At 45.3% G+C, this 18,378-nt stretch overlaps 2 protein-coding genes across 6 annotated transcripts in view; one reads left to right on the forward strand and one right to left on the reverse strand.

Moving 5' to 3' along the window:
- tmem62 (transmembrane protein 62) overlaps positions 1 to 4,146 on the reverse strand; it is a 22,078-nt gene extending 17,932 nt beyond the window's left edge. The window contains exon 1 of the mRNA XM_046308374.1: positions 4,010 to 4,146. The gene's annotated coding sequence lies outside the window, so the exon portion shown is untranslated. The remainder of the gene's footprint in view (positions 1 to 4,009) is intronic.
- The window catches only part of LOC124001527 (tau-tubulin kinase 2-like), a 37,730-nt gene that overhangs the window by 13,906 nt on the left and 5,446 nt on the right, over positions 1 to 18,378 (forward strand). For 2 of the 5 annotated variants that reach the window (XM_046308367.1, XM_046308366.1), the window contains exons 4-13: positions 1,962 to 2,176; positions 3,726 to 3,830; positions 4,056 to 4,214; positions 4,439 to 4,564; positions 11,968 to 12,125; positions 12,341 to 12,551; positions 12,665 to 12,891; positions 14,273 to 14,888; positions 15,833 to 16,186; positions 17,126 to 18,141. In XM_046308367.1, coding sequence (XP_046164323.1) covers positions 1,962 to 2,176; positions 3,726 to 3,830; positions 4,056 to 4,214; positions 4,439 to 4,564; positions 11,968 to 12,125; positions 12,341 to 12,551; positions 12,665 to 12,891; positions 14,273 to 14,888; positions 15,833 to 16,186; positions 17,126 to 18,141 — 3,187 coding nt within the window. Of the gene's footprint in view, positions 1 to 1,961; positions 2,177 to 3,123; positions 3,598 to 3,725; positions 3,831 to 4,055; positions 4,215 to 4,438; positions 4,565 to 11,967; positions 12,126 to 12,340; positions 12,552 to 12,664; positions 12,892 to 14,272; positions 14,889 to 15,832; positions 16,187 to 17,125; positions 18,142 to 18,378 lie in introns of those variants that run through there. The other 3 variants (XM_046308371.1, XM_046308370.1, XM_046308369.1) reach the window with 3 other exon arrangements.

An 18,378-nucleotide genomic window follows, 5' to 3' on the forward strand; every position in this document is an offset into this window, starting at 1 on the left:
GAGGAAAAGGACGAGAGAGAGAGGGAAGATGTGGTCGAGAATGTAGTGAAAGATTGAGTGTACGGGAGAGTAAGAGTGGGGTCTCTCCCTGTGCTGAAGGGTGTGGCCGGAGTCGGGCTGTGCGGCAGAGTCCCATGAGACGTGCACACACACACACACCATAAATCAGCATGGGCCACGGGCAAGCTGTCAGAGGCTGGTTGGGGGGGGGGCAGTGGAGCACATTGGATGGCCAGTAGAAATACAGTGGGGCAAAAAAGTATTTAGTCAGCCACCAATTGGGCAAGTTCTCCCACTTAAAAAGATGAGAGGCCTGTAATTTTCATCATAGGTACACTTCAACAGTGTACCAGACAGTGTTGACAGACAAAATGAGAAAAATAAATCCAGAAAATCACATTGTAGGATTTTTTTATGAGTTTATTTGCAAATTATGGTGGAAAATAAGTATTTGGTCACCTACAAACAAGCAAGATTTCTGGCTCCCACAGACCTGTAACTTCTTCTTTAAGAAGAAGTCCTCTGTCCTCCACTTGTTAACTGTATTAGTGGCACCTGTTTGAACTTGTTATCAGTATAAAAGACACCTGTCCACAACATCAAACAGTCACACTCCAAACTCCACTATGGCCAAGACCAAAGAGCTGTCAAAGGACACCAGAAACAAGATTGTAGACCTGCACCAGGCTGGGAAGACTGAATCTGCAATAGGTAAGCAGCTTGGTTTGAAGAAATCAACTGTGGGAGCAATTATTAGGAAATGGAAGACATACAAGACCACTGATAATCTCCCTCAATCTGGGGCTCCACACAAGATCTCACCCCGTGGGGTCAAAATGATCACAAGAACAGTGAGCAAAAATCCCAGAACCACACGGGGGGACCTAGTAAATTACCTGCAGAGAGCTGGGACCAAAGTAACAAAGCCTACCACCAGTAACACACTACTCCACCAGGGACTGCAGTGCCAGACGTGTCCCCCTGCTTAAAGCCAGTACATGTCCAGACCCGTCTGAAGTTTGCTAGAGAGCATTTGGATGATCCAGAAGAAGATTGGGAGAATGTCATATGGTCAGATGAAACCAAAATATAACTTTTTGGTAAAATCTCAACTCATCGTGTTTGGAGGACAAAGAATGCTGAGTTGCATCCAAAGAACACCATACCTACTGTGAAGCATGGGGGTGGAAACATCATGCTTTGGGGCTGTTTTTCTGCAAAGGGACCAGGACGACTGATCCATGTAAAGGAAAGAATGAATGGGGCAATGTATAGTGAGATTTTGAGTGAAAACCTTCTTCCCTCAGCAAGGGCATTGAAGATGAAACGTGGCTGGGTCTTTCAGCATGACAATGATCCCAAACACACCGCCCGGGCAACGAAGGAGTGGCTTCGTAAGAAGCATTTCAAGGTCATCGAGTGGCCTAGCCAGTCTCCAGATCTCAACCCCATAGAAATCTTTGGAGGGAGTTGAAAGTCCATGTTGCCCAGCAACAGCCCCAAAACATCACTGCTCTAGAGGAGATCTGCATGGAGGAATGGGACAAAATACCAGCAACAGTGTGTGAAAACCTTGTGAAGACTTACAGAAAACATTTGACCTCTGTCATTGCCAACAAAGGGTATATAACAAAGTAGTGAGAAACTTTTTTTATTGATCAAATACTTATTTTCCACCATAATTTTCAAATAAATTCATTAACAATCCTACAATGTGATTTTCTGGATTTTTGTCCCTCATTTTGTCTGTCATAGTTGAAGTGTACCTATGATGAAAATTACAGGCCTCTCTCATCTTTTTAAGTGGGAGAACTTGCACAATTGGTGGCTGACTAAATATTGTTTTGCCCCACTGTATACACGTGCTGTATCAGATTGAGGTTAGATGATGGTTAGATTAGATTATGCTTGATCGTTTTATCAAATCTACTCTATTTGAATTGTATTCCATTCTCCCCCAGGTAAAGACCACGTGTGTCGCTTTGTTGGGTGCGGCCGCAATGATCGCTTCAACTACGTGGTGATGGAGCTTCAGGGTCGTAACCTGGCCGACCTGCGGCGGAGTATGACGCGGGGCACCTTTACAATCAGCACCACCCTGAGACTGGGACGACAGATACTAGAAGCTATAGAGAGCATCCACTCTGTTGGCTTCCTGCACCGAGACATCAAACCGGTGAGACGGGGTCAGAGGTGTGTGTGTGTGTGGGGGGGGGCTGTTGCGGTAACCGTTTTACCCGCCACACCGGCAGTCATGACCGCAGTAAACTCCTAGGTGACTGTCGAGTCACGGTAATCTCCTTTATGCACTCAGGACACATGTTGGTAGTACCCAACTCTCTAACGATCATCAGGTCACTAATGGCCTGGTACTCAGGTCTCTGTTGTCCCTCTAACCACTCTGACAATCAATGCAAATACAATTGAAAATCACGTCAAACACTATAGTCATCAAAACAGTATGTGCTTTTAAAACTTACCTCACTGTGATCGATCACTTTGAAGAATGAAGTTCAACAACAGGTTGAAACTGAGTGGAAAACGTGGTCGTTGTGGATGTTGTGTTAAAGCCCAACGCAAGGAAATGGACAACGCTTTCTAAGGTGATGATTCATTCCGAACACTCATATGCATATTAGAGCTTATGCGTACGCAATACGCATAGGCATACTGTATATGTGATCCCAAGCCCGTTAAAAAATGTCAATAATGATTGTGCTGTTATACAATGCATAGCCTACCGCATATTACACATGGCAGAAAAACATACAAAAAATACTGATTTTAAGATTTCGTTGGTACATCATTTATAGGACCTGTTTCAAATTAGAATTTTTATGCTCAACATAGCCACTTCATATGTGCACTCTCGCTCCGGAATGGGAAAAATATCCTTTCTATTTTATTCAGCTAGGTTCAATTCTATTCTTATTACTATACAATCATATAATATTGTCACGTGCTCCCTCTCTGGCCTTTTAGGTCACCAGGCTGCTCGTTAGGGCGCACACCTGTCACCAGCGGTACGCACATAATGACACTCACCTGGACTCCATCACCTCCTTGATTACCTGCCCTTTATATGTCACTCCCTTTGATTTCTTCCCCAGTCGTCATTGTTCCTGTTTCCTGTCGGTGCACGGTTCGTGTTTCTTGTTTTGTTCATTTATTTATTAAATGGATTCACTCCCTGAACTTGCTTCCCGACTCTCAGCGTACATCGTTACAAATATAACATAATGGCATGGGACTTATACAAATATCTAGTCTGCTAAATGAACAAGCCTACAGCCTATGGCGTGGAGCACAGCCAGATAACATACAGTAGGCCAACTCATATTCTGTTCTTCTGAAATACATTCTCTTTATGTTGTCATGTTTCTTTAGACCTGCCTAAAATAGTTATTGTGATGTATTTTCAAATGATTTAATATGCTTTTTTAAATGTAGATTTTTCCGGACGGTCTGCATCAGGGGCTTGTATGTGGCTTGTATGTGTGGAGGCCTGGAGATGCTAAACATGTTCATGTTAATTAATGGTCCGTTACCATGAGACCGGCTGCCAAAATGTCATGACCGCCACAGCCCTATGAGCGGGTATGACTTTTTGGAAAGAAGAGATGTATATCTGTGTTAGTGAAGAGAATCAGACTCATAGTTGTTATTTAAATCCTCTCTCTCTTTCTTTATCTCACTACCTTCTTCTTTCCCCATCTCTCTCCTAGTCCAACTTTGCCATGGGCCGTTTCCCCAGTACCTGTAGGACCTGCTACATGCTGGACTTTGGTCTAGCTCGCCAGTTTACTAACTCCTGCCAAGAGGTCCGACCGGTAAGAGTCTGTGTGGTTAGACACTGGGGGTCGGTTTTTGCGGACACAGATTAAGCCTCTTGCTAGACTAAAAAGCATGCTTAATCTCAATTGAAATAGCTTCTTTAGTCCAGGACTAGGTTTCTATCTATGTCCGGGAAACTGGCTGTGTTTGTTTGTTTGTCATGTAAGATTCCTACTGTGTTAGTCGTCCAGCAGCTTGTGAAGTCTCTCTTTCTCCCCCAGCCACGACCAGTAGCAGGGTTCAGAGGTACAGTCCGCTACGCGTCCGTCAATGCACACAAGAACAAGGAGATGGGTCGGCATGACGACCTGTGGTCTCTCTTCTACATGCTGGTGGAGTTCATGGTTGGCCAGTTGCCATGGAGAAAGATCAAAGACAAGGTAAGCATCTAGCGTGAACATTCCATCCTGTACACCAACCAATCAGCAGTCTCTGAAACAATAGTCAGGCTACAGACGTACACGACTCGTAGTGGCAACATTACCTTGAATGCTAAACACTAACTTGTGTCACAGCTCTGACGTCACTGCATATGAATGCACTCGTGCTCCTGTGTGCATAGATATAAAATAGTTCCACTGTAACATGTGTGAACCCTCCCCAGGAGCATGTAGGGAAGCTGAAGGACACCTATGACCACAGGCTCATGCTGAAACACCTGCCTGCTGAGTTCACTGTCTTCCTGGATCACATCTCTAACCTGGACTACTTCACCAAACCAGACTATCAGGTAACTGTGTGGGCGGGTGGTAGCATGACATATCTCTCTCCCTGAGCCTACTGCATGTGTGTGTATACAGTACCTGTATCTTTGAACTGTTTTACAACTAAGCACTGTGTTAGTTCCTTGTGTGTCAATATACAGGAAGTCACAGTTAGGGCTGTTGCGGTGACCGTATTACCGCCGCGCTGGTGGTCACGAGTCGTGAAGGCAGTCAAATTCCACGTGACCGTTTAGTCACGGTAATTAGGCTTCTCCAAGCTCTGATGCTGCGTGTGATTGTTAGTAGCCTACCAAACGTGGTAACTGTGGCACTCTATTGTCCCTCTAATCACTCTGACATCAATGCAAATGTCTTTGAAAATCGAATCAAACACTTCATGAGCTGATGTAGCGCAATATTTCAATAGGCTATGCAGTTGCGTGAGATAACAGAGTGAAGGCTTCTACTTAAGAGGAGGATTAGTTTTCTATAGGCTAGGCCTACTGTATTTATTTATTTTATTACTTTCCTAATATTAAGCACACTGCTTCTCTTTACAACAGGAGTATAGCCTACCTGACTGGCATGAAAATCAACTATGGGGAAAAGCGTCCTCCATTCGCTATTTAAGTGCCTAGATGATATGTATTTTTTCCTACTGTCCCTGTTTCGATTACAGGTGCACGATAATGGTCCGCTCTAAATCAAAACAAATGTCACACACATATTATTTAGTGTATGTAAAGACGAGATTAAATCAAGAATAGTCTGATGGGTGACAATATTAGCCCATCACTTGTGAATGATATTTTTTGACTTGTGAATGATGCCCAGCATAAGAAATGTCTTTTCTTGCGACATTTTCGAATCATAGTCGCACACCTCATGTAGCCTAGCCCGTTGACCTATATGTTTTAATAAGGTTTGTATCACGACTAAAGTGGATAGAGCCTGAAATACAGAAGCAGCGCGTGAGTTTCAAGTTTGGGGAAGATCATTTTCACCATAAAAATGCACCTTCATAATAAAAGCATTACATTCATAATCGCATTTGCGGTCACTTTTGATAATGGTGTTTTACTGCTAATGCAATATTCACACTTATAGCCTACTACCGTGTGCGCATTGCTGCGCTTATAATGTGAAGAAATAGACTAATAGTTGATCAACATTTTAAGTTAAACGTTCTGATCTGTTACGTCAGCCACATTGCGTAAAAAAGCTTTTTTTTTATGCTAGTGGTTATATTCATTTGGGATCTATCGCATCCCACAGCAGTCCCAGACTATGGAATATTGATTTCTTGCACAGAATAGAATAGGTCGACCTTTTGTACTATGGGAGATAGTAGATCGACATAGGTGAGTATTTTTGCTGTTCTTTAGGCCTACTCATCTTGTTGGCAGATGAAATGTAAATGTGGACAGTTCATTCAATATCTTCAATATGCACCTCGGAATTGGATAAGGAGGCGAGCAGTTACGTCCCCCGATGTGTCTGTCTTCACTTGTAGCCTGTGAGAAAGACCCAATCACATGATGGAGCGCGCAGCACTCAGCGAGAAGGGTACAATGGCCTCTGGCCGCAGAAGGCATGGATTTTTTTTTTAGGGTGCATTACCTTCACACAAATGGGATGCCACCGTGAAATTCTAGGCATTATCAAGTGCTTGTCAAATTGGGAATGAGTGACTGATGTGGTGTGTACAGCCTGGGCAAAAAAATAAAGCAGAGCTCATGCCTTTCAAGGAACTTTTTTTCAAATCATCATTAGAGTCTCATCATGCAGCCTTACAATGTATTAAAGATCTAAACATATAGCTCAAAGTTTGCAGAACACCTAAAGTTACATTAACTCTAAATTAAGCGTATAGGAGTACCAATTTATTTGTTAACCGTTCAATACAGAATAGCCACATGTGCGCACTCCCTCAAATCATTTGGAGAAAATATCCTTTCTATTTTATTCAGCTTTGTTAAATTGTATTCTTCAAACTATAAAATAATGCTACGGAATTCTAAGTAAATCTTGTCTGCTAAATGAACTAGTGTAGCCCACAGGCTGACAAAGCCAGAGAAGGACCTAACATAAAGGACAACTCAGAATATGCTATTATTTTCTTCTGAAATAGACCACATTTTCTTCATATCACGCTTCTTTAGACCTGTCTAAAATAAATAATGGGTTTATTGTGAAGGTGTAGGCTTCAACACTGAAGCATGCATGAGAACACCAGCTGTTCCGGACGACTGTGTGATCATTCTCTCCATAGCCAATGTGAGCAAGACCTTTAAACAGGTCAACATTCACAAAGCCGCGGGGCCAGAAGGATTACCAGGACATGTACTCAAACCATGCGCTGACCAACTGGCAAGTGTCTTCACTGACATTTTCAATGTCTCCCTGGCAGAGTCTGTAATACCTATCTATGTTTCAAACAGACCACCATAGTCCCTGTGCCCAAGGAAGCGAAGGTAACCTGCCTAAATGATTACCGCCCCGTAGCACTCATGTCGGTAGCCATGAAGTGCTTTGAAAGGCTGGTCAAGGCTCACATCAACACCATCATGCCAGAAACCCTAGTCCCACTCCAATTCGCATACTGCCCCAACAGCTCCACAGATGATGCAATCTCTACTGCACTCCACACTGCCTTTCCCACCTGGACAAAAGGAACACCTATTTGAGAATGCTTTTCATTGACTACAGCTCAGCGTTCAACACCATAGTACCCACAAAGCTAAACACCTCCCTGGGACTAAACACCTCGAGAGTTTCAAGTTCCTTGGTGTCCACATCACCAACAAACTATAACGGTTCAAACACACCAAGACAGTTGTGGAGAGGGCATGACAACACCCCCCCCCCTCCCTCAAGTGACTGAAAATATTTGTCATGGTCCCCAGATCCTCAAAGTTCTACAGCTGAACCATCGAGAGCATCCTGACCGGTTACATTACTGCCTGGTATAGAAACGGCTCGGCATCTGACCCTAATGGCACCACAGAGGGAAGTGGGTTCAGCCCGTACATCACTGGGGCCAAGCTTCCTGACATCCAGGACATATATACTAGGCGGTGTCAGAGGAAGGCCCAGACTCCAGTCAGCCGCCATAGACTGTTCTCTTTACTACCACACGGCAAACGATACCGGAGCACCAAGTCTAGGACCAAAAAGCTCCTTAACAGCTTCTACCCCCAAGCCATAAGACTGCTGAACAACTAATCAAATATTTACATTGCCCCATTTTTTTTTACACTGCTGCTACTCGCTGTTTAATATCTATGCATAGTCACTTTACAAATGACCTCGACTAACCTGTACCCCTGCACATTGATTCGGTACTGGTACCCACTGTATTAGAGGTCGACCGATTATGATTTTTCAACACCGATACCGATTATTGGAGGACCCCAAAAAAAGCCCGATACCGATTAATCGGCCGATTTTATTATTATTATTTTTTGTAATAATGACAATTACAACAATACTGAATTAACACTTATTTTAAATTAATATAAAACATCAATAAAATCAATATAGCCTCAAATAAATAATGAAACATGTTCAATTTGGTTTAAATAATGCAAAAACAAAGTGTTGGAGAAGAAAGTAATATGTGCCATGTAAAAATGTGTGCCATGTAAAAAAAGCTAACGTTTAAGTTCCTTGCTCAGAACATGAGAACATATGAAAGTTGGTGGTTCCTTTTAACATGAGACTTCAATATTCCAAGGTAAGAGGTTTTAGGTTGTAGTTAATAAAGTATTTATAGGACTATTTCTCTCTGTACCATTTGTAGTTCATATACCTTTGACTATTGGATGTTCTTATAGGCACTATAGTATTGCCAGTGTAACAGTATAACTTCCGTCCCCCTCCTCGTCCCTACCTGGGCTCGAACCAGGAACACATCGACAACAGCCACACTCGAAGCATCGTTACCCATCGCTCCACCAAAGCCGCGGCCCTTGCAGCGCAATGGGAATAACTACTCCAAATCTAAAAGCGAGTGACGTTTGAAACAGTATTAGCACACACCCAGCTAACTAGCTCGCCATTTCACATTGGTTACACCAGCCATTAGGCTGATAGGCTTGAAGTCATAAACAGCACTGTGCTTGCGAAGAGCTGCTGGCAAAACGCACGAAAGTGCTGTTTGAATGAATGATTACGGGCCTGCTGCTGACTGCTCTATCAAATCAGACTTAATTATAACATAATAACACACAGAAATATGAGCCTTTGGTCATTAATATGATCGAATCTGGAAACTATCATTTCGAAAACAAAACGTTTATTTCAGTGAAATACGGAACCGTTCGGTATTTTATCTAATGGGTGGCATCCCTAAGTCTAAATATTCTTGTTACATTGCACAACCTTTAATGTATGTCATAATTACGTAAAATTCTGGCAAATTAGTTCGCAATTAGCCAGGCAGCCCAAACTGTTGCATATACCCTGACTCTGCGTGCAATGAACGCAAGAGAAGTGACACAATTTCATCTGGTTAATATTGCCTGCTAAACTAGATTAGTAGTTATAACTAGTGATTATGATTGATTGTTTTTTATAAGATAAATGTAATGCTAGCTAGCAATTTACCTTGGCTTCTACTGCATTCGTGTAACAGGCAGGTTACTCGCGGAGTGCAATGGTTAGTGTTGGACTAGTTAACTGTGCGGTTGCAAGATTCTGCCCCTGAACAAGGCAGTTAACCCACAGTTCCTAGGCAGTCATTGAAAATAAGAATGTGCTATTAACTGACTTGCCTAGTTAAATAAAAGGTATTCAAAAAAATAAATATATATATATATATATATATACAGTGCCTTGCGAAAGTATTCGGCCCCCTTAAACTTTGCGACCTTTTGCCACATTTCAGGCTTCAAACATAAAGATATAAAACTGTATTTTTTTTGTGAAGAAGCAACAAGTGGGACACAAACATGAAGTGGAATGACATTTATTGGATATTTCAAACTTTTTTTAACAAATCAAAAACTGAAAAATTGGGCGTGCAAAATTATTCAGCCCCTTTACTTTCAGTGCAGCAAACTCTCTCCAGAAGTTCAGTGAGGATCTCTGAATGATCCAATGTTGACCTAAATGACTAATGATGATAAATACAATCCACCTGTGTGTAATCAAGTCTCCGTATAAATGCACCTGCACTGTGATAGTCTCAGAGGTCCGTTAAAAGCGCAGAGAGCATCATGAAGAACAAGGAACACACCAGGCAGGTCCGAGATACTGTTGTGAAGATGTTTAAAGCCGGATTTGGATACAAAAAGATTTCCCAAGCTTTAAACATCCCAAGGAGCACTGTGCAAGTGATAATATTGAAATGGAATGAGTATCAGACCGCTGCAAATCTACCAAGACCTGGCCGTCCCTCTAAACTTTCAGCTCATACAAGGAGAATACTGATCAGAGATGCAGCCAAGAGGCCCATGATCACTCTGGATGAACTGCAGAGACCTACAGCTGAGGTGGGAGACTCTGTCCATAGGACAACAATCAGTCGTGTATATTGCACAAATCTGGCCTTTATGGAAGAGTGGCATGAAGAAAGCCATTTCTTAAAGATATCCATAAAAAGTGTTGTTTAAAGTTTGCCACAAGCCACCTGGGAGACACACCAAACATGTGGAAGAAGGTGCTCTGGTCAGATGGAACCAAAATTGAACTTTTTGGCAACAATGCAAAACGTTATGTTTGGCGTGAAAGCCCTGAACACACCATCCCCACTGTCAAATATGGTGGTGGCAGCATCATGGTTTGGGCCTGCTTTTCTTCAGCAGGGACAGGGAAGATGGTTAAAATTGATGGGAAGATGGATGGAGCCAAATACAGGACCATTCTGGAAGAAAACCTGATGGAGTCTGCAAAAGACCTGAGACTGGGATGGAGATTTGTCTTTCCAACAAGACAATGATCCAAAACATAAAGCAAAATCTACAATGGAATGATTCAAAAATAAACATATCCAGGTGTTAGAATGGCCAAGTCAAATTCCAGACCTGAATCCAATCGAATCTGTGGAAAGAACTGAAAACTGCTGTTCACAAATGCTCTCCATCCAACCTCACTGAGCTCGAGCTGTTTTGCAAGGAGGAATGGGAAAAAATGTCAGTCTCTCGATGTGCAAAACTGATAGACATACCCCAAGCGACTTACAGCTGTAATCGCAGCAAAAGGTGGCGCTACAAAGTATTACCTTAAGCGGCTGAATAATTTTGCACGCCCAATTTTTCAGTTTTTGATTTGTTAAAAAAGTTTGAAATATCCAATAAATGTCGTTCCACTTCATGATTGTGTCCCACTTGTTGTTGTTTCTTCACAAAAAAATACAGTTTTATATCTTTATGTTTGAAGCCTAAAATGTGGCAAAAGGTCGCAAAGTTCAAGGGGGCCGAATACTTTCGCAAGGCACTGTATATTTTTTAATAATCAGAAATCGGCGCCCAGAAATACCGATTTCCGATTGTATTGAAAACTTGAAATCGGCCCTAATTAATCGGCCATTCCAATTAATCGGTCGACCTCTACCCTGTATATAGCCTTGTTATTGTTATGTAAATTGATTGTGTTACTCTTTGTTTGATTCAAAACATGTTTTACTTGAGTTTATTTAGTAAATATTTTATTAACTCTATTTCAACTGTGTTGTTGGTTAAGGGCTTGTAAGTAAGCATTTCACGGTAAGGTGTCAGCCCGTGTGACAAATAACGATTTGATATTATTATGTTACATGGATTTATTAGACTTGTTAAAATGTAGATTTTAGCCAGCAGATGCTAAATGTGTTTATGTTAATTAATGGTCAATTACCGTGAGACCGACAGTTATTTGCTTGACAATCACCGGCTGACAATTTTGTGACCGCCACAACCCTACTCACAGTCAATTGTTGTCTACAGAATAAAGACAGAATAAAGAAGGATTTTTTAAGCCTTGAGACAATTGAGACATGGATTGTGTATGTAAAAAAAATGGAAGTTTCTTTGAACAGGATATGGTAGTAGGTGCCAGGCGCACCAGTTTATGTCAAGAACTGAAATGCTCCTGGGTTTTTTCACACTCAACAGTTTCCTGTGTGTATCAGAAATGGTCCACCAATCAAATGGCATCCAGCCAACTTGACACAGCTCTGGGAAGCATTGGAGTCAACATGGACCAGTATCCCTGTGGGGTGCGCAACTCAATATTAGGAAGTTGTGCCTTATGTTTGGTATACTCAGTGTCTTTTTGCAGAATTAGTGATTGTCTACATAATCTTGGATTGTCTTCAAAATGTCATAGCAATGAGTGTCTGAATGTCTGATCCCTCTTGGAGTACTAAGTATCAGTCAGTCAGTGATCTCGTACAAGTCCTTTAGGTATCTCAGGATATGACATCATGTGACTTCCTGTTGTGTTGTAGCTGCTGATGTCAGTGTTTGACAACAGTATGAAGACCTACAACGTGGTGGAGAATGACCCGTATGACTGGGAGAGGACTGGGTCTGATGGCACTCTGAGCATCAACGCCACAGCCACCACACCACAGCACCACACACGCCTCACGCCTGCACACATGGGGTAAGAGACTGGGAATCATGGACTAGCTGTTTGAAAGTCCACTGAGGGTTTAGGGGTTTCTTTGTTTCTTTCACAATCGCACACTGGTTTTAAAAACAACTATCACTTCTTTACAGAATGAATGAATGAATGAATCTACCTGTTGAATGAATGGATATATCTTCCAGTTGCTGTCAGTTAGTGACACCATAGTAACCTCTACTCTATGATTCCAGAATGGCGAATGCGTCCCTGGTCCCTGGGGACCTGGCGAGGGAGAACACAGATGACGTGCTGCAGGACGAGCAGCTCAGTGACAACGGGGAGAACAACCCTCCTCCAGACCGCCTCCCTGGATCCCCCAGCATGCCCCGGGCCAACCAGGAAGCTGACGTCTGGGAGATGCTGGACCGTGACCGCAACCGCATCAGGACAGCTGTCTGGAAGGTAAACACACACACGTGAACACACCCACGCACACACACACACACACACCAGCACACATGTATACACACACCCATATCCTTTACCACTCCATCCCCTGGTTCCATCCCCACCAGGCAGCCACAGAGGAGGAGCACAGCAACAACCAGGGGGGTCTCCAGAGCCCACACGCCAACCCCAGTCTGGGCTCTCCTGTCCGCGTACACTCTGAGATGGTGGGGGCCTCCGGGCAGGACGGTGGTGGTCCTCTGCTCAGGAAGCTTCGTAACATCCACAGCTTTGAGCTGGACAGGAGGTTGACCCTAGAGGCCAAGCCCAGCCCTGAACGCTTCCTGGAGGCATGGTCAGTACCCTTACTAACCCCCTGTATCTCTATGCTTCTACACTATTACTTACAACCAGGAATGGGACTTAGCTGAGAAATACATATATTAGCACTAGAAAGCTGGGGTCCTCTTTTTAGTGGCAACCATCAGAACTCTGCTTTCACACGGGATTGCATGTAGAAATCTCTGGGCTCATAAGAACACTTATTTCACTTCACGCGTCAACCCGTTTGAGGAGCAGCCTTTCGCTGCGTGACAGGTGATATTCCACCTAAACTCTGTATGCCATGGGCTCTCTAACCCAGTTCCTGCAGCTACCTAGTGATTCATTTTGGGAAACTAAGTGAAATCTGTTTGGGAACATCGACAGAAATGTTTTCCCAACTAAATATATTTCTTACGCGCTTGGGAAAGGAATGAACAAATTCACTATAGACAAACGACTAAGCCACCCTGCGCAATCCGTGAACCAACATCATCGACTTGGCCTATACGTTCTCTCCCAGACTCATGGATAGAACATTTGGAGCGTAGCATAAGGTAACCAGGGCATCCAGTATGCATAACACAGTCCAGACTAAAGAGGATTACTAGAGTTTTGTTGAATTTTGTATATTAGGCTATTGTATAACAGCACAATTTGTTGTTTTAATTCAGGCTTGTTGGGGGGGATTGAGTATAAACTCTAAAATGCAATGGGTGTTCTACAATGCTGAGAATGAATCACCACTTTAGTAAGTGTCCGTTTCACTGTATCCAATTGGTAGTTACAGTCTTGTCTCATTGCTGTAACTCCCGTACGGACGTGGGAGAGGCGAAAGTCAAGAGCTGTGCGTCCTCTGAAACACAACCCAACCGAGCCGCACTGCTTCTTGACACAATGCCCACTTAACCCGGAAACCAGCCGCACCAATGTGTCGCGATGGGACAAGGACATCCCTGCCGGCCAAACCCTCCCCTAATCCGGACGACACTGGACCAATTCTGTACCGCCCCAGAACCTGGACTCGAACCCAGAATCTCTAGTGCCACTCGGGAGGCCCTAGATGATAAGTGTTTGTGATTTTCAATTGTATTTGCATTGATGTCAGAGTGGTTAGAGGGACAACCGAGACCTGAGTACCAGGCCATTAGTGACCTGATGATCGTTAGAGAGTTGGGTACTGCCAACGCATCAGTGCCATTCATGTCAAAGCGCACAAATTACCGTGACTCAAACGGTCACGTGGAATTTGACTGCGGTCATGACTGCAGGTGTGGAGGTAATACGGTCACCGCAACAGCCCTACTCCTGTCCTGTCTTCTCTGAATGCCCTGACTGTAAGTCGCTCTGCATAAGAACACCTGCCAAATGACTAACATGTTAATGTCTGTCTGTCTGTCTTTCTCTCTCTCCAGCTCAGTGAAGCAGCAGGGTTGTGGGCAGCAGCAGCAGGAGAAGGGGTCTGAGGTGGGCCAGGGTGTGTCTGTACCTGCTGTTGGTGCCACAGCTCTAGGTCGAGCTGGTGGTTCTGACCGAGTCTGGCACTACGACGAGGAGTTCATATCTGGTGGTGGCACCAACGGTAGCTCGCCCAAACCTGTCTCCCCTCACTCCCCTGGCTCCCTGGAGCAAGGCCAGGGGGCACCCAGCAGCGGAGGCTTCGTGGCCCTCAACCTGAGCTCCGGCAGGGGTGAGGTGGACTCCAGGGAGTGGGTGATGGTGGAGAGGCCCAGCGAGTCCCCAGGGACAGGAACTGGGGCGAAGGCTACGACCAGCCCCTCTGAGGAGGAAGAAGAGGACCTGGAGGTGCTGGAGGTACCCCTGGGGGCAGGGCAGGGGTCAAGGGGGAGCCCAAGTCCTGGTCAGGTCCATGGGGACAGGAATGGGAACCTCCAGGGGTCACCAGGGTCCAGGACAGGACCCCCTAGAGTGGACAGGCTGGAGCTGAGTGTGGGACACCCCCCTGGAAGCCTGCCCCCCATCACCCCGACTAGCCCTGCTGAGGGCCTGGCTGAGGAAGTACTCACACAGGTAAGGACCTCATGGACTAGTATTACACAGTTCACTGAAACACACTATATTACATACCTCACTGTAACACACTCCGCTATTATATTACATACCTCACTGTAACACACTTCACAATTATAGTACATCCCTCACTGTAGCACACTTCACTATTACATACCTCACTGTAACACACTTCACTATTACATACCTCACTGTAACACACTTCACTATTACATACCTCACTGTAACACACTTCACTATTACATACCTCACTGTAACACACTTCACACAGGTAAAGACATATCATGCAATGTTTACTGAAAGTGTAATACACCTTACACAGAACTAGACACGGTAGGATGCTTCATTCATCTGTGTCAACAGTAGCATCTTGCTGTGGATTGAAGTGAAATGTGATTGTGATCACTAATGTCATGTGAGCTTGTTTCTTTTCTTGTGTGAGCTTGGTAAAACTACAGATACTCCTCAGACAATGGTTTTGTTTGAGAGTGGCTGTTGCTTGAAAGGGCACTTTGATTTGCATTTGATATCATTATTTGCTCTTTATTAACTTTCATTTGCTATGTTGATTTTTCTACACTTGAATTCTTGTCCTGGGTTGACCCTTTCACAAACGGTGCTATATGAAGAAATAGATTGTACACTGACTCATGCGATTCCTCTAAGGAGACGTTTTAGATCTCAGGATTCCTCCCACCTCGCCGTCCACTCCCTCAAAGTTTTAAATATATGCTATACTCCTCCTTTCTCACCCCCACCTCCATGCCAATCCGCCCATTTCCCCCACACTACCCTCTCTCCACACCTTCAACTCTTCCTATTTCTCTCCCCACACTCTACCTGTTCATCTCTCCTCTTTCACCACCTTCCCTCTCTTTTCACCCTCCCTCTCACTCCACACTTCCTCTCCTCCTCTTCTCTCCCACCTCCTCCCGTACTCTTAGCTCCCCACCTCTCCTCCGTCCCTGCCTGAGGAGGTTTTGGCCAGGACGTCCAGTCCTCTGCTCCTGCGTTCCCCCAGCCCGCACACCCAGACCCTCCTCACCACCCTGTCGGACCCCCTGCACCAAAGGGACCCTCCTGGAATGAGGCACAGCTATTCAGCCAACCACCAACAGCACCTCCTCCGTCCCACCTCCTGTTCCTCCTGCCACGCCTCCCTACCTCCACCACCTCACCCCGGTTCCGCTCGTAACCAATCGCCCACCGGGCGCAGGAAACTGCCCGCGATCCCAGCGGGTGCCGCCAACAGCAGGTTCCCTTCCGTTATACGCATCACACGTGCCCAACTTCAGCAGGTGATGATCTCGCCGTCCCACTCCGCCCTGAGGCCACTAACCAATCAGTCGTCTCTATCTTAACCATAACACACCGCCTACCTTCCTCCCTCAGCTATTAGTTTCTTCCTGTCCATTTTTACAAGTTTTTTTTGGTTGTTCCGTTCTGCTTCTTTATTGTTTCCTTTTGCTGCTAGTGCGTTTGTTTGGCTGTTGTGTTGTCATCAGGCAGGCTGCTCTCTCCAGGGAACAGCAGACCATTGTGATGCAGACTGAGCACGCTCGGATCGATGTGTCCTCGTGTCAAGGGAAGGAATTCGGTCAATTCTATTTCAATTCCCTTTCAATTTAGAATGTAAACGGAAATTGCACTTCCACTTTTCTTGATTGAAAAGCGATGTTGAACATTGGAATTTGAATGTCAGTTTACTTCCTGAATTGACTGAATTGAGCCAAACCTTGCTCAGGGGGCTTTCTGATTGGAGTATGTGTGTGTTTAGAATGTGGAGCCATGACAACAGGTTACGTGACAGTAACTTTTGTTTTGGTGATTGTCTCTGTCTTTTGTCCTTTCCTCTTCTCCTATTCGCTCTCTCTTTTCTAAAAACTCAACCTGACCCTCTCTTTCTCTCATTTGTAGTCCCATGCATGGGTGTGTAAATGTTTTTGTTATTATTGCAGACCTGGGTCAAATACATGTGTCAAATACTTGAGGGGTACTTAGTTTAGCTTTCCAGGTACAATGGAATAGTCCCAAAACTCCAAGTTAAATAAAATACATTATCTATACTATTTGACCCAGGTCTGTCTTGTTGCTGGTTTGATACTGACTAACAACTTAACTGACATTTCCTTGATCTTAATTAAATCTTTTCACATGATCTCTTACAATGTTGCCATTTGACTCGATTTCTCTCTCCCTCCGTCGGTCTTTCTCCCTCTCCCCATCTCTCTCTGTAGTTGACAGCTCAGCGGTCCCAGTCAGGCTCAGACAGTGCTCCACATTGCCTCCTGCTGGAGAGACGAGGTGAAGCCGCAGCTGAGGCCAAGCAGCCGCAGGATAATACTGCTACTGCTGATATCCACTCCTCCCAGGGCCAGGAGCACCTGCCCACCCCTAACCATACCTTTACCCAGCCTGGCAGCCAGCTCGCCAGTCCCACCACTCTGGATGACCTCCTGGCAGATACCCTGGTCAACGGAGGAGACACCAACACCCATACCAAAGCCCACAGTCCTGTGCCAAGCCGAATGTCTTCTCCTCACTCCCCTCGCTCTCCCGTTTCTCCTAATTCTCCCCGTTCTCATTCTCCACGCTCCCCCCGCTCCCCCCACAGCCCAGTATTAGGGCTAGTCAACGGCCATTTCTCTCCCCCAGCTTACGGCCAGGGGGATGGCAGCAGTGGAGCCTTCCCAGAGCTGAAGGACCATGAGAGTGACCAGTCCCGGCCAGACAAGGGAGATGGGGTGGAGACCAGTGACCCAGCACTAACCCCCTCCTCCCTGCCCTCCGCCCCCCGTAGGGACCCCTCCCGCAGGCTGAGCCGTATCCCTGTCCTGGAACCCTCCAGTCTGCTGGACCTCCTCCCCACTCCTGGCTCTGCCATGGAGAAGCTGCTTCAGAAGAAGGCCCACCACCACCAGGGAGGAGGCCACCACCCAGCCCCCTCTCCCACAGCCTCTCCCTCTCTCTCCCACCGCGGCTCCATGATGGCCTCACACCCTCGTGGGGAACAGCTGTCCTCCGCCTCGGACCGCTCGGAGACGGCCGATGAGTCATTCCTGGGGTCACGCTCCGACCGCCAGGGGGACGATGCCCCCTCCCTGTCCTCCTCCTCCAGCCCCCTGTCCCGTAAGAGCAGGATCCCTCGCCCTGTTAACCTTCCTAACCCGGCCACAGAGCAGGAGCGAGCTGCACAGTACCTACCACGCCCACCCCCGGGCAAGCCACCCAGTCGCCCTGCAGTGGAGGGCAGGTAATATAACTCTTCATTAATATTTTTTATTACCTGTCTATGCCATCTGTCATAGTAGCCTGATCCCAGATCTGTTTGTGCTGCCTTGCCAACTCCTATGGTCATTATCATGCTACTGTTTGGACACAAACAGAACTGGGATGAGGCTACTAATCATTCAGCTGAATTACTCTCATTTTGCCTTAATGATCTCAATTTACAATGTATATCTAAAGTTACCAATTTGTAAGTCGCTCT

This window comes from Oncorhynchus gorbuscha, linkage group LG17 (assembly GCF_021184085.1).
Source record: "Oncorhynchus gorbuscha isolate QuinsamMale2020 ecotype Even-year linkage group LG17, OgorEven_v1.0, whole genome shotgun sequence".
Taxonomy (NCBI): domain Eukaryota; kingdom Metazoa; phylum Chordata; class Actinopteri; order Salmoniformes; family Salmonidae; genus Oncorhynchus; species Oncorhynchus gorbuscha.